The sequence below is a fragment of the Thunnus albacares genome, chromosome 17, assembly GCF_914725855.1.
Source record: "Thunnus albacares chromosome 17, fThuAlb1.1, whole genome shotgun sequence".
In the NCBI taxonomy this organism is placed as follows: Eukaryota; Metazoa; Chordata; class Actinopteri; order Scombriformes; family Scombridae; genus Thunnus; species Thunnus albacares.
Genome location: NC_058122.1, coordinates 19,318,307 through 19,338,768, shown reverse-complemented (window position 1 = coordinate 19,338,768; position 20,462 = coordinate 19,318,307). Strand labels below are relative to the sequence as shown.

Sequence of the window (20,462 nt, the reverse complement as noted above, 5' to 3'; positions counted from 1 at the left end):
ACCCCTCATTATTATAGCTACCCAGACCTGAGGGATAAATGTAGAAATTACAGGAATGACTCATCAGAAACAATAAATAAAATTGTGGTTAGCTAGGAAAACAAAAATCTTAAAGAAGCAGGCGCAGGTTAAATGCTGATGTTTATTTCTGTCATGGAGCTATAGGTAGGTTATGCATTTACAGCTGGCCACTGCTCACAAGGGAAACTGAGCCAGGATGAGTTGAAAAGTGAGGACTCTGGTTCATGCTGCTAAGAGAGAGAGAGGAAGTGTGGAGGTGGAACATCTGGACTTCATTTGTGTGCTCCAAAGTGGGGGGAACGGTCCAGAAATAGGCTTAAAACTATTTTCCATATTAATTGTTGTCCACAAATCCGCATCAACCTTAGATTTTAGACGCTGAGGCGATTTATGGGCATAGGCTATGACGTTTCCATACTGTGCCTCGCGTGTGTGTGGGTGTGTGTTTGTGTGTGTGTTTGTGTGTGCGTGTGTGTGACCGCGTATTGTGTGCGCGCCTCCCCGACGCTCCACAGCCCCGTGGAGCTGTTGTTCCCAGAGAGAGCCAGGAGGACAATCAGACGGACTGCTGGATTAGAGCGAGAAGAGAGAAAGTGCGATCATCACACATCTACTTTTTACTTTCTTGGGTTTTTTTTCTCTCGAGCTTTCAGTGATTTTTGCTTTGTTTCCGCGGTGGCGCACAGACCGGTATGGATTTACCATTGACTAGACAAGACACGCCGTCTAGTCCGCCACCAAAGTTTTGATTGTCATCGGTGCCTCTCGACCGGAGCAGGGGAAAGCGCTAAACTTTATGTGGAAACCGGTGACCACATGTGAGGACATTTGGAGACAAACATTTGTCTGAGAGTATATTCGCTGCTGTAGTAGCCCGTATCTCTCATGGGGTAAGTAATGGCACCTTCTCAAAAATATTGTGTATGACAGTGTATATACATGTGCTGCAGCAACCTAACAAAAGGATCTAGTGCGTCTTGCGTATTACTGTAAAAAAAAAAAATTAAACGTACACAGTTTATTATTAATTTGTTCAATTTGTTAGGCTGAACAATCAAGCATGTAAACCTTTACACGTCAGCTTTATGAAGTTCCCCCTGATAAGGCTATCAACGACCAGTAACTAATAAAGTGAATGTCTTTATTGACGCTCAAAAACTCAAAAATGTGCCGTGGACTCTCAAGCACCCATGACAGCGGGATGGCAACACAAGTAGAAACACTGCAGCCTTCAGCCAGGGTGAATATTTGGATTCAGATGTGACAGCTGCGTTTGTTAAACACAGTGTGTGTGTTTTAATGAATAACATAGTGCGGTGTTAAATATTAACACTCAGGGGTTATAGCACAGATCATACGGTGGGGTCAGTGCAGTCTGCTGCATCATGTTGTCAGAGGCTGGTGAGCTGCGTGCATCGCAGGCGCGTCCTCGCAGGGGCCTCCAAACACACTACACACTACACACACACACACACACACACACACACACACACACATAGTTCCTTAGAGCCGTTGCGCAGCCTGCTGTGCCCCCCCCCCCCCCCGCTCTGACCCCTCCGATGGTGTTGAGGCTTGTTCATCCGTCACTCTAAAGAAGGCATTGTTTTGAAAGGATGTATTAATAAGACAAAAGCCCCCATTATCCTCATGCACCGGAGTAAATCTCTTGGGTTGGAGATGGGCTCCCCAGAGAAAGGCAGCACAGAGCTTTAACATGCAAAGTCTTAAGAGATTACAGTATATTGTTGTCAGAGATTTAACACCAGCAAAAAGAATTGAATACACCTTTTAAATACAATGCATTTTTTTATTATAATGATGTGCTGTAGTTGTATATTTACAGTATTGAAATTAAATTTGTTGCGAATATTTGCAGAACTTTTCTGTATCTCTTCCCAGTTCAGTATCTCATCACCACTATAAGGTCATACTGACTAAACAGCTGCTTGGTGTTTCCTAAAGAGTAAACCCTGCAGAGAGGTAGGTGTCAGCAGTCCAGTGAGGCATCCTGTTGTTGGAGAATCCTCAAGTCACGGTGAGATAAGATGATAAGGTGGGGGAACTAATGTTTATTGCCCAGATAAAAGCCTCCATCCGTCATCCTTTATCCTGTGGTTGGTCTGGTTCAGCCTGCACGGTGTGGAACTCATTAGCAGGTTGTCTTAAATGCAGTAAGGCTTGCGAATGTGCTGACATTATCTCGAGTTTTGGTTGAGGTTAGTGGGTGAGAAATCAGACTGTGAAATGTAGACGGATGCTACAAAGCCTGTTAAATTTAGACTAGCAAGTATCTTGTTATCTTTGATAACATCATGAAAGGGGGAGGAGAGGAAGCATGCTCAGCAGTGTTAAGAGAGAACTATCAAGTGCGGAAGGCCCTGTCAGCAGGTTCACTGATGTCAGTGTTGGGTGAGAGCAGCTTGGTTTGTTTGGGGTGTACACGGCTGTCTTGGGACTCAGGTGCTTCTCCCAGCATGCCTTGGACCGGATGGAGACAGGGCATGATACAGGGCATGATACAGCCAGCCGGCCGTCTGCATTTGGCCCATGTGACCACATGGCTCATTGCACCAGAACAACACCCGCCACTCCACCAGGCCTGACCACAGCTAGGCTTCTTCACACACGCGTTCACACTCTTCACCATCCTTGGCCAGGATGAGAGAAACCCCAGGGTGCTGCGAATAGATCCATGCAGCCTTATTGGCCAGACACCCCACAGCTCCAGGCAGATGCAAGTCTTTCGCAGAGTTGTGGAGCACACATGGTTTTAGTCTTACTAGTCTATATAGAGGAACTCTAAAATCTTTTCTGTCAGGGCACAGGGAGACTGGCTCACTCCAGCGGCCCATGACATCATGCGTTGAGGATCTGTGTGTTGCTGACCCAGCTCACTGTGCTCAGTGGCCCCGCTTTCCTCTACGAGATGACTGTAATCAGACCCTTGTCAATGGGAACTGCCAGGGATAGCGTGAGAAATGGAGACAAATAGATGAGTTGAATAAATAAATAGATGTGTAAGTGCATGGACGGATAAATAAATTAATGATAATTCTATGGTGGGAACTGGATTTGTGGGACTTTTTTTTTTTTTTTACTGGGACAGGTCACTAGGGGGTTGAAGGCGGAGATGGGTGGCGGGTGGGTGGTGTCGATCCCTGAAGGATGCTCGGGTTTCAGCTTGGGCCTGGGAGCGGTCTGCTAATAGGAAGCAGCGAGAAGGCTTTTCCATAGGGAGACTGACTTCTCTTTTGTTGTCTACACGCACCACTTTATTCAGCCTGATCCGAGGGGTAACAACATTGAAAGATCAGAGGAGTGACTTGCCAGAGGCGTCCTGGCTTTTACCTGGTTAAATGAAACCAGTCAGAGGTCAATACATAACTTAAGAATAGGAAGCATGACAGATCACAGGAGACAATGCAGATATTTTTACATTGCTTTTGGCCCTTTCTCTGTGATATTAATAGCACTGTGCCTGGACAGCCATCTGTGTTCTACAGGCTCAAGAGTTGCTCTAGCTGGTACTCCCCCCTTAGCCTGAAAAACACTTTCCTTGGGTGTGGCAGCTGGAGCAAAATAAACGCCTTCTGTTCACAAGCTGCCGAAGCGCAAGTCACAACACACAGCTGACAGCATGTAGTTTCTGATTCACAGCCAAGAGCTGGGAGTGTCTCAGAGCGGAGAAATAAATATGGCGTCCTCTGCTGCTTTTTACCCATTTTGTGAACACGCTTGAGTCTTGAGAAAGGAACTCTTCTATACTCTAATACTCTTGAAGAAGGTCCAGAGGGACTGAAACATTAATATGCTGAACAAGAGCAGGGTGCAGAATCTTCCTTTTCCCATGACTGAAGTGATACTTTCCAAGGCACCTGCATCTGAGATAGTTAGATATGCGAATATCTCCTTTGAAAAAAAAAGTGAACACGGTTGAGGAAAAGGATGTCACTAAAGACTGTGCTTGCTCTTTGCTGGCAGGTAGAAGGAATACATATGCACACTTACTTAACCTATCTGTCTCTCCTTTTCAAAACAACCTTTCTGAATTGCATGAAGATGATGTCAGTTCTGTTCGGATTATCATATAAACATTTACATAAGCTGATACTTGGCGGACTTTTTTTTTAGGAAGGTGTTTTACCCAATGAAAGACTCCATTAGCTTTAAAGTCTCCTGTTACATTCCTTTTCCACTTGAGGGACTTGGACAAACTATAAGACCCCCCCATGACCAGGCGCTGATGCTTGTAGCAGCATGCCAGGATTTCCTGATGCTTTTTAAAGTGGGGATAAGGCTGTTTTTCTTCTGTCACATTTCAAGCTTGGGCCAGCTCTTGTTCCCAAATGCTGCCAGTTGGAAATAATGCTAAAAATGGTTTGTAGAGCTCTGACTGGCATTTTGCTTTTTGCGATGTTGCTCTATATGTTACACATAATCTTTCATACAGTTGACAAATACATTGAATAGAAGGTCTCTGGTTACTACTGTGGCTTTGGATGGGATCAACGGCACTTTGCAACCTCTCTTTGGGTTATACAGTGTGATTTATGAACTGGATGGGAACAACCTCATACTGTCTGTTCTAGCGGCGGGCTTAATCAGTGTGGTCATGTCGTGGTTTCCTTATTTCTGGTCATTCTCAACGCTGCACCCCAGAGCAATCTTGGAGCAGGTACACATGGAGATGCTGTGGTTTTGGAGAACTCCTCCTCCTCTTTCTTTTTCTCTCTTGGAAGCCTTTGTTATCCAGTCAGCTTTGTTTGTGCAGCTGGAAAACTCAACAGGATTACTTCAACACCCCACCTCCCCAAAAAACCAGGAGTAAGCTGGAAACAGTTTTCTTGGATTTTGAATTGTCCCATGCAGCCAGTTGGAGCTCAGAGGTCTAAAGGGCCTGTTGAAGCCATTCGTTTCGTGTGGAAATTGCTGAAAGTTAACATCTCTCCTTCTAACAAGCTCTTTTAGATTTAAAAATAAGCCTTGTTTTGGGATAGCCTGTTCGTTAGAAATAGCCATTGAGATTGTTTATCTTGCAAATGCCTCGGCATTAGTCTTTCCAAGCTTAAAGACATGATGGAATTAACCTCCAGCCAAACACAAGCCGGGTCATGATAGAGGCCAGACTGCTCCATTGGAACAGACAGATTGAGTGGAAGTGGATGCTGTTTACTTTAAACTAATATGACAACTGCTCAAACATTTCAGATGAGCCGCGCCTCGGTCAAAGTCAAGTAGCTGCTCTCTCATACCCACTGAAAAGCCACACAGCAATACTCACTTTTGACCAGTTATTGTTGCAAAATGTCCTTTGGCAAGTCACTCTACCCAAACCTTGCATAAGGCACAGTGAATCCGCACAAAAAAGTTAGCTGCTGTGGGCCCAATTCTTTACATTTTTTTTTTACTCACTTAATGTTGCCAGGAAAATTGTTGCCTCCAAAACTCTCGAACTTTAAATACCCTCAGGTCTCTTTTCATGCATACAGTCACTAGTTTTTAAGTGCAAGTCGTAACTGTGTGCAAATATATTATATTTACATTCACAAAGAGACCTATGAATGTTGACATCACAAGAGATTTTCAAGAAATAAATTTGCTCTTTAAAGCAAGAAATCCTTAAATTGTATAAAATATAGAGGAAACACTGTGAAATGTGTGGACACAACAATGTTCCCTCTCCAGGCAACCATGTTTTTCTCCAACAACAGAGCTGTGTTTAATGGATCTGTGTTTGCCAGAGTAGTCTGGAGCTGTTTTTCTATGCTGGACCATGAGGAGAGATGGAGGGCCTCCATCAATTTAACATCTTATCAGCGGGTGCTAGGCAGAGGCAGTCAGGGCGGCTTTGTGCCCCCTGTGTGTTAGCCTGTGTAGATGGTATCGTTTTCCATTGTGTGGTGCTTTGCTTTGTCGACAGTGTCTTCTCTCTCCTGCCCTCTCCTCTGCTATGTCTTTGATTTTGCCATGCTGTCCTGTGACTTTCTGTCACGATCCACTGGAAATCACAGCAACATGAGTGGAACAAACTTGAGTGTCACAGTCACAGCAACTCTCCTCGCTACAAACATACACAGTTGCATGGATATATGTTGTCATGTCTTGTGTTTCTTGACACGGCCTGCAACAAACAATCACAAGCTCTCTCACGGCAACCTCACAGTTTTCCAACAAGGCAACAGAACATGAGAAGGGGTGGAGTTCAAGGTCTTGCTACAGAGTAGAATAGGAGGACAAAAGAGACCTAACAGAGGGTTCAAAGCCATTCATTAGGGGAGACCTCATTGTAAAGACAAGAACATGGGAAGGTGTGAGAAGGACATTGTGACTGAAACTTGAATCAAGCACACGTCAGCCCTCAGACCTGAGGTTTCTAATGCAGGCAAGCCACACCTGACCCAACTTCTTTTTGCATCATAACAGTTTGTGTGCACATGTCCTGTACCAGTGTTAAGGGCTCCATGTGGTTAACTCTAGCTTACACCTTTACACATGCAAACCCGTCTGATTCTCAGCAGAGCATCTTTATGTGCGGTTTGCTGCTTTACCATGTTAAGCTTGAATTCTGAGAACCTTTCACCTTTTTCGTGATGAGAAAATCTCAGGTCAGTTTGCACATCAGTTACACATTCTGCATGCTGTAGAAATACATAAATGTGTCTTCAGGCGTTAATGATAGGGATGATAATCATACTTTTTTAAAAAAAAATTATTAGTAAAGCTGCATGAAACATCACACATTTTTGCACATTTTGACAAGAGGATTTAAGATGCACATGCAGTAGTTTCTTGCTACAGAGCTCCAGAGTTTCTTGAATGGAGAGCTGATTGCACACAGCATGTGCTGTAATGAAGTCTTTAATAGGGGAGTATAAGAACATGTCTGCCCCAGATGTGTGCTAAATAAATCCTTTTTGATGTTTTAATGACATCTTTATGGCCTTGTCTTTTGATGTCTGTGGTGAAGTTGAAAATATACGAGGGGAGGAGGGGGTGTTAGAGTGAGGACGGTGTGGCTCTGCAAATCCAAGAGCAGCATAAAAGGGAAATATGCAAAATAGAGCAATATAAAAAACATGAATAATTTGGAAGCCGGTGACTTTAAGTTGACAGAAATGGTCAGAGGGTGAAGATATTATAGTAATTGCCTCTGAGGCGCCACTCTTGGAGATCCCCCCACCCCCAGTGGGACAGACTGGGGGGGGAGGAGGGTGTCTGCTGGTCATGCGGGCTTTGGCTCCTGAGGCTCTATGATGCCCTTCTTTATGCAGCTCTTTGTCTGCAGCTCCTCTCACCGCTACTCTAAGAGCCCCACAGCACACGAACAGCTGCCATAAATAAACACATGCATTGCAAAGTTGCAGAGATGAACCGATTGAGGAGAAGAAGAGAGGACGAGATGAGTCACCACAAAACACACAATAAAAAACGTTTTTGTTGATGATAGAACTGTGTTGACAGACTGGACCCTCACGAGAGGCTGTACCCAAACTGTCAAACTGTTTGACGAGCAAAAGGGTAATCCCTAATTATATGATGAAACCACATGTATTGGGGACACCCACTCCCCTTATATCTAGCAGCTTATACACAGTTTTAATGAAGCATGATTGTGTTAGCATATAACGGACAAAGACAGAAGAGGGATTGCTTTTGATGCTAAAATTAAATCTAGAACAGAGTGGAAAAAACAAGAGGGAACCATTTATTCTGTCAATAAAAAGGAACTGTTTGTTCTTTGCTGCTCATCTCATGCCATGATGCTGTTATCATGACACTGATGCAAATTTGTGATAGCATAATACTTCTTTATATATTTATATATTTTTTTGAAGTCACAAAAAAGGATCTGATTTGTGTATGTCTGGGACATGGTTTGGCAAGTTACAGACATTTCTTTGCCAAGTCTTTTTTTTCTGTTAAATTTGTTATTCCCCCTGTTCAGTTCCTCTCCAAGCTAGGAACTGTGAGATATTGCAGGCCCCCCATCTCATATCTCTCTTGTCTGTCCTGCCTCACGACTGTGCAAGTCTCAGCGCGACACTAAAACAGGCTTTCGTCTTTCTCGTTTGCACTTCCCCTTGAAACTCCTAGTTTTTATTTGTCTGGTGATTTCATAAACTGCTGGTGTTTCAAAATAACAGACTGTACCAACGTATATGCCAGTATTTTTACTCCTCCGCACACTGCCCACGCTTTCCTTTTTACAGTACAAGGCTGCAGTGAGTGAAATCACTGCCAGAATTTGTCAGTGTCTCTAGATTTTACTACTTTGATTTCCTGTGTGCAGAAAATATGAGTAAACACCTGTAATTATCTAGTCAAACAGATGAGGAAGAACAGAAGTTCTTTGCTCTAATGCTGCCTGTCCATTGCTAAAGAGAGCATTTATGAATCTGCTTTTTGAGGCATTTAGTGTTGTGGATGACTGTAGTAGTGCTGTACTGTAGTACAGTACCGTAGTGCTGGTAATGAAGCGGTCTGGTCTTGAAGTGCGTGTATTTGTACTCTGAATAGCAAATGGTACGTTGTACCACAGTAGGAAGTTGAGGTTGCTGATGCTTTCAGTTTGACCTCAAACATGATTTGTTTTTAAAAATACTGTTTTTTAATGTCAGCTGTCCTTTTTTATCGTTACTGATTTTGGCATCAGTTTTATCAGTGCGCTTGTCTGCATTGAGGCACGTAACATAGATAACAGAGCCAGCTCAAGATAAGTTTCAACAGTCATGACTGAGGATGTGAGGACTGTTCGGGGCCTTTTTCGACCATACTGAAGAGACACTACTAAATGAGAGACACTACGTGTGACTATTTAGTCTGTGCTCAGTCATGTCACAGCAGCAACATGAATCCTCTTCATCCCAGTTACACTAGGTCTGGAAACATTAATGTTTTTTTTCCTGGAAATTGACTGCGGTCAATCAATAGTGTTGCTGTGCTAATGTGAAAAGATTCCACACACAGAGCCCCGGGGCTCAGCGATAGACACAGCGGCAGAGAGACGCTGTAGCCACCTGCCAGCAAATACAGTCCGTGCCTATGTTTTCAGCATGACTGCATGGAGCCACTCAATGCAAAATAGGGCCTTCCTTAACAGATCCATGTATGCAGTGGCGTTTGACAGCTTAGTGGAGGGCTGTACTGGCTGTTTAAATATAAGAAGGTATAGTATGTCAACACTGATAAAGTAAGAGACAGAAAAGTGAAGAGAAAAAAAAAGCTGTGGGTGTTGCATCTTTCGCTATTATCATTTCCTTAGAAATGAAGCTACTGTGGTAGCGGTGGTGAAACTTTGTGGTGGAAATAGTTACCTGTGTTGTCTCCTGTGTGTCTGACATGTCAACACTTGACTTGGGGAACTTTCTGATTGCCTTGCTGTCTTTTGCATATGGAATTTTCCTCTCTGAAGGTTCAGCTCTTCTGCTGTACTTCTGCTATATGTAGATACATTTAAACCTTTTGGTTTACCTCAGTGGGAATACCCCAGAGGACATCTTTAAAAGTATATCCTATTTTAGTGTTAAGAATTAAGGCATTGTTTTGCTTTTTAGCAGACAATCTCCATGCCTCACACACAGCTGCAATCTCCCTGTAGCCTTTATATTTCTTCCTCATATGAGTGCTGGTCATTATGGTTGAGTGAGCAGCACCCCACAGTGTGTCCTTTGGTGGCCAGGTCAGTTAGAGGATGGTGGATACTGGGAGCAGAGGAGAACAGGAAAGGACAAATCACAGCAGCAGATGCTTTCTGTGTATCCATGATCTATATCTATTGCTCTCAAAACCGAGGAGAGATGAAGTCTCTATTCCAAGAAAGGCCTACTGTCTCGTAGAGAGTGCAGGAAGTCATTAAATCTCCTTAAATATATGATTAACTTTTCCTAACAAAGACATTTCTGTTATAGTCACATGCTACTGACATTTTAGAGGACGCTCTGTGAAGAAACACTCGGCCATGCTGTCTCACAATGTTGCCACTACAGCGGCTTCTGTGCATGGAGTGTGAAGGGCAGATGGAAAAAGATGTGTTACAGGATGTTCCAGACCACAAGCTTCTCAAAAGTGATTCTTCTGCTTATACAAACAGCAAACAAATTCAAATGGAAACAAGATAAGCTATTGTAAACTGGCACCGCTCTTATCACAGTAACAAATTTACCCACAATAGTTATAGTAAACTACAGCTGGCATTTGTGGTCGCCAGTGTTGTACCTTTTTTTTTTTTTTTTACAATGTCACTACCGGAATTTAGTTACTGTCAAAACAGTATTCTGCTGTGGAATATGAGGTTTACAGTTTGATTGTGTAGCTGGGCCTGCAGTAATTTTATTTAGTATTTTTACAGTGTTGTATTGTAATCTACATTAATAGTTTCTTACTGTAAATGTTACAGTAAACAACTGAAAGGTTTTCTTCTTATTCATATTAATAAAAACAACTATTATTTGCAGACATATACTGTAACTAACAATATGTCTTCAATCTTAATGGTCCAGTAATGAGATCAGCTCAGTGTTCCATTTAAAAATGCGCAACCCTGAACATCTGGAAGTGAACATTTATTCAAAGGCTTTCAAATATGTCAAGTATATTTAAGTATGTTTAAAAATATAATTCTCAAGGTTCATGCCCTTCTACAGGGGGTCAATGTAAATCTGTTAATTAGAATATCCTGAGCTGCCAGCAAAACATCCACAGAAACTGCTTTGCAAACTACTGTTAAAAGCACAAATAAACAGATTGCAGGATAAAAAAATGTTCTAATGCCTTAACATGTCCTCTGTTTTAATTGGCAGAAGGTCAGCATCCAGGTTTCCAGGCTCACAGCTCACTGAGTGAGAAAAAATCAAGCACAGAGCCATAGAAGGAGAAATTAAACAATTTAATGGCAGAGAGAAATATTTTGCAAAAGGTTACCTAACAAACTTTTTCTGAAGTTCTTTAGAAGAGTGGTAATGAGCTCACTGTGAGCTTGTTTGTCTTCTTAGGAATGACTTTCCCGCGCTGAAATTCCTGAAAACAACACGTAACACTTGTATGAGTAAACAGTATTGCCTGGAAATCACCTATTATGCCCCAGGTTTTAGCACAGCTTGGCAACAAACTACAGAATCCTTTCAGCGACCTAGCAACAGCGTAAAAACACTTGTGGTTGAGCTAAAATAACCAATATAACCACTCCACTCTGTCTTTCGGGGCTCAGCAGCCAAAATATCTTAACCAAATTGGTTTCATATTTGAATCAACTTCAACTGTTATGAGCTTTACATAGAAATCTATTATTAATTATGAAATGCAAGTGGGATAAACAAGCTATAGGTATAGATCAGGCTGGTCTAACGTTAGCGTTCACTGATATGTAGTGTAAGAGAAAACAGTCATCCAAATATAATCTTTAAACTAGACTTGCAAACAGCAGTGAAAATAATGTTTAAATACCAGTAATTCAAACTTCCAGCTGTTGAAGAAAACTACATGAAAATTTTCTGATGAACAAATGTAGTTCTGTTTTCTGAGTGAGATGTTCCTGACCTTTTTATTTGATACCGCAGAGGGGGATGAATGGTGATGAAATGATGTTGATGGCCGAATGTGGTTTCTGTCCCTCCATTACTGCGGTAGTGAAAATGAAAATACTGTATTTTACTGTCAAATCTTACAGTAGCCTACTGTTAATATCTGTTATTGGTTTTGGCTACAAAACCATCAAAATTTACGGTATTTTACCATATTTAGAAACGGTACTTTACTGTTAGAATTTGGCCTTATTTTTCCAGCAATTTATGACAGTGTAGACCAAAATGTTTGAGTATACAGAAATATGGGCATGCATGCTGTGTCTTTGTTTTAAGTGCTTTCCCCCAGAGAAAGTAGAGCCAGGTTTAAGTAGAGTGTGACAGGTAGCAGGTGTTGTAGTGGGACAGCGTTGCCTTGGTTTTTGGTGAGCAGACATTCTGCTAATTAGGGCTTATCAGGTGTTTCTGAGAAAAACACCTGTGGCTTTTGTGCCACCCTCACTCCCATGATGGAGAGGGGAGCTCTGTCTCTTGTTAGGATTATGAAAGAATAAGGGTCAGCTTTCAGCAGCAACCATCAATTGTTTTTGGATCTGTTTTTGGGTCTGTTTTTGCAAAAACATATGTGCACTATATGCACCTTTTATGCAACTGTGGTTCCATGGTTGGCAACGCTTATGTGGTTGTGAAAGTAGGCATGGCTGTGAAGCTGGTAGATGGTGTTCATGTGAACCTGCACTACAAGAGTATCTCTGAACTATTTCTCAAATGATGACAAACAGGTGCAGATTTTATTATGATACAGATCTGTATCTCTTGTTAAACATCCTTTGTCTCTTTGTCATCCGTTTTGAACTTCCTTTCCACAGTTATTTCTTTCATCATGTTCTATTACAGCACCTAAGCTCTGCTATGAAATCCTGACAGGATATTGTATTATTTGTGAAACTAAACGTCTACACAACCACCTACACTACCACCTACATCACAGTGCTATGACATTTGTGCAACAAACAAAACTCCTGTTTGCAATTTTAAAAAGTACTTTAAATACATTTACTTCCAACATCTATATGCTTACATATATGTATTACTTTGGAACAACTTAATACAACTTTAATATATTTAGTAAATGCATTGCTCTATTATGGTTATGTAAATGCTATATTTACATGATGTTTAAGTCATTATGGAACAACTTGAGAACAAATTCCAGTTTTGAATAATCAAGCTGCGCTTATATATGCTGTCACAAAGTAATGCATTTAAAGTATTGTTTAAGTCTAATTTTAAAAACTATTAATGCAACCTAATTGCACATAAATTATATTTAAGTTACATTGAAATACAGTATATCTTAAATGCATATATGCATTAAATGCAAAAGCATATACAGCAGAAAGTTCCAAAAATAATTATGAGACACAGCATTTGATATGAAATGTATGAATTTATTTAAATATACTTTTGAGCAATTTTGAGGTGCAAAATTTTTCATAATTAAAATAATAATACCTTTAGTTCTTTTTGAAATAATACCCTCATAAAATACTAAGTATACTTTTAGTATTCTATAAACAGTAGCAGTATAGTACAGTAGTATACAATTTCTTTTAAATACCTGAAGTAGTTGATATAGTGAAGTGAGGTTATTTTGGAGTTGCACTGCTGTTGTTGTCCATTGTCTTAGTGAGGAAATAGTCATTGGTTGACACAGTGTGACAAAATGTTTGACAATGTATTATGTCTATTGTGGAACTGTGACAGTGATGTCTGGGTCGAACACAGGGCACAATTTTGTGGATGGGTTTGGAAAGAGGGGGGTTACATAGCAGGAAGTCTGCACTTCTGTCAGCCAATCACCATTGAAACATCTGAATGGCACACGGCAGGTAGAGGGGCAGGGCTGCGACGAGACAGTGCTCTAGGCAAACCAGCCCATCAGGTTTCACACACACATGCACACACACACATACAAACACACTGTGAAATCCCTTGATGACAGACTGCAAGGACTCCTTGGTGAAAGGAGGACCTCAAGCTGTCTACACAACACATGGAAAGTCCACTTTCCTGAGAAAACCTGGCAGAGCTGAGAGAAAAACCAATATAAACGAAGTGAATCCAGCGTGTTTTTCCCTCAGCAGGGACTGTGGAGATACAGAGCTGGTCTATATCAGATGACTTTTACATTAATAAAATCATTACACATTGCAATAATGCAACCTAATGTAATTACGCTGGTGCAGCTGGCACATGTGCTCAGCCTCAAGCCTGCTATTTGTGTCTATTAATGGAGCTAAGAGGATGGGGGGTAGACCAGCCGTCCTGATACAGGAGCTCTGATAAGGGAGAGCTCAACTGTAAATAAATATCTGCTATGATACAGACACAGCAGCCAAATGGAAGTGTGCTGTCCCATTATTAAGGCTGAAGGGCAATGCTTTGCACGCTGAAGGAGACTATTGTTCTTTCTTCCTGCTTGAGGAAACAGTGCGCTGCTTATTACTGGCAACCAATAACAGCTGTGTGTTGAATTCGCCTGTATGCAGGGGCTTTGCTACACTAGTCTACATCTGTCACATTTAGCAATAGGTGTGAAAAAGAGATGTCTGTGCACGTGTAGAGTTAAGTTCTGTGTGGTGCCACACGTCACATGGATGAGTTTGTGTGTGTGGGCACGTCATGGTAGTGATGTTTCAGATTCCTGCCTTTGTGTCCAGATGCCGTTCCACATGCATGCTCTCTGTCTGGCTTTGTCTCGTTTCCCTCTCCATCTTTCAGTCTCTCGGGTTTTGAGTCAAAGCCTAGCAGAACAGACAGAGTAGAGGTTCTGCCTCATGCAGCATGCAGTTTTGACTAAAGGTTTCCTGTTAATAGCTGCTGCAGCCATCCAGTGTAGCTGTGAAGACAAGCAGTGGAAGCATCAGTGTTGAATTACCTCTGGAGCTAGCCTGCAGAGGGATCCTGTTACTTTTGACAGGTTTAAAACACCAGCTCCACCTCTAATTAGATTTCCAGAGCCTCCAACTTTCCTTTGTTTTCAGCCCTGTAGCTGCAGTCCATTTTTATTTCATTTGGTTTATAGGTTTCTCCTTTTTAAAACAGTTGTCTCAGTAATTTGAAGCCACATTAGTGATTCACAAGATTTGTGTAATTATATAAGTTTACATTTTATTAGGTCAAAGGTTTCCTGCATTGGCTTCACACTTGTAAGCTTGTTTATGTACTTGTTTGCTTGTAGATTTTGATGATTTTTAAAAAGTGTTTATAACAACATAAAGCACCAGAATACATAATCTAATTTTGTGAGAGTGTGTGTGTGTGTGTGTGCGTGTGTGTGTGTGTGTGTGTGTGTGTGTGTGTGTAGGAATTATTATGATCATGCTGTCAGAGAAGTTCCCACCTTTGCCTCTCAAGTATCTATTTGATTTGCTGTTACTTTGCTTTTGTGAACCGGCTGAAATGGGCAGGTCAGGATGAAGAGATGTGGCTGATCCACAAGCTATGCTGAAGTTTCAAGAGGTAGCTCACTGGAGTGGAATGGTTTGCTCCCCGCAACAATGCTGTGTGTTGACAGCCGAGTGCTCGGACAGGGTTAGTGGAATGTCCTCTTCAGTCTGCGAGTGGAGCCGTTTGTCTAAGCACCAGCACTCTGCCTCATAGAGCAGTTATTCTTCTACCTGAAGATGATCTCTGCCTGTGCAGGGAAGATCTTTGATTGTTGATTACCCTCAGAGCAAAATAAAGTTTCCCCCCAGAGTCATTTTTTATGATAATAATACAAATTTCTTGTAAGCCAATGAATTATTAGTTTTCCATTCCTTGTAGACTGCGACAAGCTGCAACTATCTTCCTGTGTGGGTGCTCGGTTTGAGATTTACTATAAATGTAAATGCCAAATCTTTCAAACCTGTTTATCTGTTAAACTGCCTCAAGGACATATGATATCAAGGGGGTTTTGTTTTTCAGCTCTGCTCAATTGCTGTTCCTCCACCCTTTCACTTTGGGTCATTACAATGGAGTCCTCTTCAAGTACATTTAAAAATATGTTAAGTTTCCACTGTACAGAGTACAGATTACAGAGTACTGAGGAATAGGTTGTTGCCTGGATACTCTGTTTTGCTAGAGGACTGACTTTGGCAAGTACACTGCTTTACTAAAAATGTATGTTTGCTTTGTCACTGTTTATTTCATTAGTGCAACAAAATTTCCCTTGTCAGTAACCTAAGCCTTTTCTTCCTTTTTGTGTGTCTGCAGGTGACCCACATAGAGCTCCTGAGACGTGACTGTGGGACAGGCAGTCTCCCTCCCAGCCTTGGCCCTCTTCCTGTCCTTTCCTTAAAGGCAATGATTATCGGCTTAGACACTGTGCATAACTCCACTGTGTGAATGAATCTTTGCTGTAAAGCCGCTGTGCTCTACCACCCTGTCACCATGAAGAACAAGTATTCCCAGTACTACAATCGGACTCTGATCCCCTCTTATTATGCATTTGCTAAAAACATGACCATCCAGGACCTGCATAAACGCAGTGAGGATAAAAAGGTGCTAACCAACCTCAACATTGTCATCGTGGTACTCTGCACCATCATCATTCTGGAGAATCTCCTGGTCCTCATTGCTGTCTGCCGCAACAAGAAGTTCCACTCTGCTATGTTTTTCTTCATTGGCAACCTGGCATTCTCAGATCTGCTGGCAGGCTCGGCTTACATAGCCAACATTTTTCTATCTGGGTCAAAGACCTTTGAGCTGGTACCCGTGCAGTGGTTCATCCGGGAGGGCACAGCATTTATTGCTCTGGCAGCTTCAGTCTTGAGCTTGCTGGCGATAGCTATAGAGCGATATATTGCCATCACCAAGGTCAAGGTGTATGGCTCCAACAAAACGTGCCGCATGTTCCTCCTTATAGGAGCTTGCTGGGTTACCTCCATCCTGCTTGGAGGACTTCCCATCATCGGCTGGAACTGTATTAACAACCTTCCTGAATGCTCAGCCGTGTTGCCACTCTACTCAAAGAAATACATCCTCTTTGTTGTCACCATTTTCAGCCTGATACTACTCTCTATTCTCATTCTCTATGTGAGGATCTATTTGATTGTACGCTCCAGCCACCAGGAAGCGACCAACTCACAGGCCTATGCCCTTTTGAAAACAGTCACCATAGTGCTGGGTGTCTTCATCATGTGCTGGCTGCCTGCTTTTACCATCCTCCTCCTAGATTCATCCTGCAGGATACAGTTATGCCCTATCCTCTCCAAAGCAGACATCTTTTTTGGCTTTGCCACTCTGAACTCAGCACTTAACCCAGTGATCTACACACTGCGCAGTAAGGACATGAGAAAAGAGTTTCTGCGTGTGTTGTGCTGCTGGGGGGTGCTGCAAAGTGGACGACCAGCTGACCGCTGTCTGGTCCCTCTAAGGAGCTCCAGCTCTCTGGAACACTGCACCAACAAACATGAACACCAGACCACACCCATCATGCAAGATTGTACCACCTGTGTCTGATGTGGTGCAAACGCATCAGGGTGCTTGTGTGCGCGTGTGTGTGTATGTATGTGTGCAGGTGTGTGTATATCAAGTAGAGAGACTGTGATGAGACAAAGAGATATAAAAAAAGAAGCAAGCACATCCTGAACAAAGATGTCTGGCATTGTGTTCTACAATCCAGACTTTTTCGTATTACAATCAAAACTGTGTGAATCCACAATCAGCGTTCAATCGACTCACCCATGCAGGGGAGTAAAAAACATTCAAATTTCAGAAATGTGAAAATAGCTTTGTCATGGGTACTCTGATAAATTAACATGGAGTTGCAAACCATTTTCATGTATATGCCTGTCTTGCTTTTGTTTTTCTTTCTTAACATGTAAACCCATATTAGAAGCCAAAAAACAGAATTATAATGTGTGTGATATCACACCTCTGGTGAACTATTTTGGGCCTATGCATCTGCATCAGTACAAAGGTCGCAAAGTCACACTTTGTAGATTTCTCCAGAGATTGTTGTCCTTTATAAGAATTAACCACAGTACTCTTTCACTGATATATGTATACATTAGGCCTACATATTTATCACTAATTCTTTGCAGAACCGGAGGCAGTGATCAACTTCACTCAGCACTGCATTCCATAGAAGCCAAATTATTACTCCCTCAATAAAACCAGGGCTATATATTCCCTATATAACCTTGCTTAAAATCATTTGATTAAGTACAACAAACTTACATAATCTGCTTACATTTAATGCATGAAATTCTAACTCATTTGTTAGCGCTAATGTTTAAGATATATTCCAGCTCCAGCTTCCATCACTAACACCCCTTCCCTCATTTGTCCTCATAATCTGTCCCTCTTGCTTTTACTGTTGTCTTTTGTATCTTAACAGTTTCCTTTGAGGAAGGCCTAATCAGAAAGCACATTTCCTGAAGTGAGTTGGCACTGATGAATTTTACTCAATGACAGTTGTCCAGACTAATGGGACCAATGTCCTGACAGTGTTGTAGCAACGTACTGGCAATGTACTGTTTCTGTTTGTGCCTTCCTCTTGGGGAATTAGGCTGAATGTATGTATGAAGTGTTTGGGGCAGGCGCTCCATTGTTGACAGTATTATTGATCATCATTTTGAATTACCAAGTGAGCAAAGAGTGGGATGAACAGGGTCCGTCAATCTCACTGTGAAGTCTTAAATAGCACCACAAACAATAATTTGTTGAATTTGAACATCCTGGTTTAATCTGCTAGCCATATGCCTTGTGCAGCTAAAAGTGTTAATACGTCTCATCTTTCCAAAGACGCCTACAAAATGGGAGAAGATCCGGTTTCAAAGGCAAGGCAAAGGGGGGGGGGGGGGGGGGGGGGTCTGCCCCCTGGGAGGTCAGCTTCATCCTCATTCTCTGACTTCCTACAACACGCAACTTCCTTCAGTCATAGGAAGTCCTGTTTTTCATTGTCCGGTTCCTGTTGTTCAGGGTTAAACTAGCCTTCTTCCTGTAGACACACATTTAAAAACTCTTCTCTTCCTCAGTGTTTTCTTGTTGACTTTTACATTTAGATGGCCAAGTAGAAATGGTGAAAAGCACTTTGGCAGCTTCAGTGACGTTTGCTTTCTCCCAGTTTTTTTTTCAGATGGAGAGGTGTTTTAATCTGTGTACCTATCACTTCATTGTGTTGCCTGACTATGTTTTTTTATTATAAATATATAAATAACTATGTATGTTTGTAAGTATGTTGTACGTATCTTTGTACAGTTTGTATAATTTGTGTTGTATGAAATGTCCTGTGTGCAATAGCCTTGTGTGTCCAGTAGCACGCTGCCTGTGTTAAATCGGTACAATCTGAAACACTAATGTAGGTACATAAACGTTTGTTAATTGCATTCCCTTTTTATAAAATAAAAAAAATACTGACAGAATCTGTTTTTGTGTGTTTGAGTTTACTAGTACTTCTGATCTGTAAAGCCTAAAAACATTTAATTGTAGTATATGTGCAGGTCCTGGAATGACTCCCTATTGTACTGACATCTGAGAAGTATTCAAGATGAAGCATTTAATCCAAACATGCTCAGACAAGGTCAGAAAACAACTAGCTTCAACATGAAAGCCTGAAATTGTACATGCAAATGCTACTTGGCTATTAATCATGGCTGTCTTACCTAATAAAATTGTCCCAATTGCTCAAAGGCCAAAGCAAGACAAGGCTATGATGGGAAGCTGGGCAGAGGGCAGGGAGAGTGAACATGGGGTGCGGTGAAGAAGCATGTCTATTTGTAAGATAGTTTGTCTGAGAGAAGCATAAAGAAAGGCCCCGGGAGAGGTTTTCGGATAAGGGGGAGACTTTGGAGTGAGGGGAGAGGCTGACTTATAGTGGCCTTGGGAGAGTTGGGTCTGTTTTCTGTCAGACGTCCAGGATTCCTGGGTGGGAACATTGGCTGAATCAGCCCCAGGAGGCTGCGCCGCTAGGAAGTCTGCCAAGTCTTTCCAGTGCCCTGCAGGATGTGACATCAGACTCAGAAACCTGTAGGTGAAGTTGTATATACAAAACATTCAAGCCAGATGGCACACTAGACCAATGTGAGTTTATAAGTTCATAGTTTACAGCAAAAAAAAAACACACTTGATAATTTCTGTTAGATTATGTATATATAGTACATACACACAAGCGCAAGAGGTACTCCTTTAAAGGAGTGGCCAGTATGAGAATTAACTATAATAAACTGTAAGAATGATCACGGCTCAGTTAATGTAGGTCTGTAGATTGAATTTACTTAAGGAAAATGATGGTAAACGTATTCATATTTGGGTTTGCATGGACAATATGAGGGAGACGATTCAAAGCCATGATTTGGGAACATGAGAAAGCTAGACTCACACTGTTTTCAAGTTATCGATGACATAGTGCCACCTCGTGGTGAAAAAGTCACATGGCTAGACATATCTGAAGGATCTTTGCTCCATATACTTTTAAAACTACACGTCTGCCAAATGAAATCATAGACATCGCTCAAATTTATACATATATATACTACATATAAAAGATAGAGATAGAGAGATAACATTACCCAGCCAGGTGAATCATAAACACACATCACACTATACAGTTATCTACCGCTGTCTCCATGCACTAACACATTTACACCGTCATTCACTGAAAGCATTGCGTCATATATGAAATGCTTTCAATCGTAGATACAGACAATATCTGAAAGGCAGAGATTTATTGCTAATATTGCTCATTAGTAAACAACATTCAGATTTGCTTCCGCTTGGTCAGTTGTCTACAACATCTGGCAAACAATAGGGGTAGGTGAAGTTAGTTTGACATTTCAAGAAAATTACATTTCCCAAGATACAACCACATATCAGTCATAGTTATAGTTTATAAATATAAAACATACAAAATGTGTTTCGTATTATAAAACG

General features: G+C 41.6%; 1 protein-coding gene and 1 long non-coding RNA gene across 2 annotated transcripts; one reads left to right on the top strand and one right to left on the bottom strand.

The window, feature by feature from the left end:
- The first annotated feature begins 330 nt into the window (after nucleotides 1–330).
- Nucleotides 331–18,955, top strand: s1pr2 (sphingosine-1-phosphate receptor 2). Its single transcript, XM_044332197.1, has 2 exons — nucleotides 331–911; nucleotides 15,801–18,955. The coding sequence occupies exon 2, from the start codon at nucleotides 15,933–15,935 to the stop codon at nucleotides 17,046–17,048; it is 1,116 nt and encodes a 371-aa protein (XP_044188132.1). The 5' UTR covers nucleotides 331–911; nucleotides 15,801–15,932; the 3' UTR covers nucleotides 17,049–18,955.
- LOC122967514 lies at nucleotides 18,499–20,346 on the bottom strand. The gene is made up of 2 exons (XR_006398622.1): nucleotides 20,102–20,346; nucleotides 18,499–19,557 (listed from the first exon to the last, which is right to left on the bottom strand). It is a non-coding gene; the product is annotated as an uncharacterized LOC122967514 (long non-coding RNA).
- Between the last annotated feature and the right edge of the window lie 116 nt (nucleotides 20,347–20,462).

Excerpts from the sequence above, each read along its gene's own strand:
- s1pr2 (XM_044332197.1), top strand. The coding sequence starts at position 15,933 with ATGAATCTTTGCTGTAAAGCCGCTGTGCTCTACCACCCTGTCACCATG.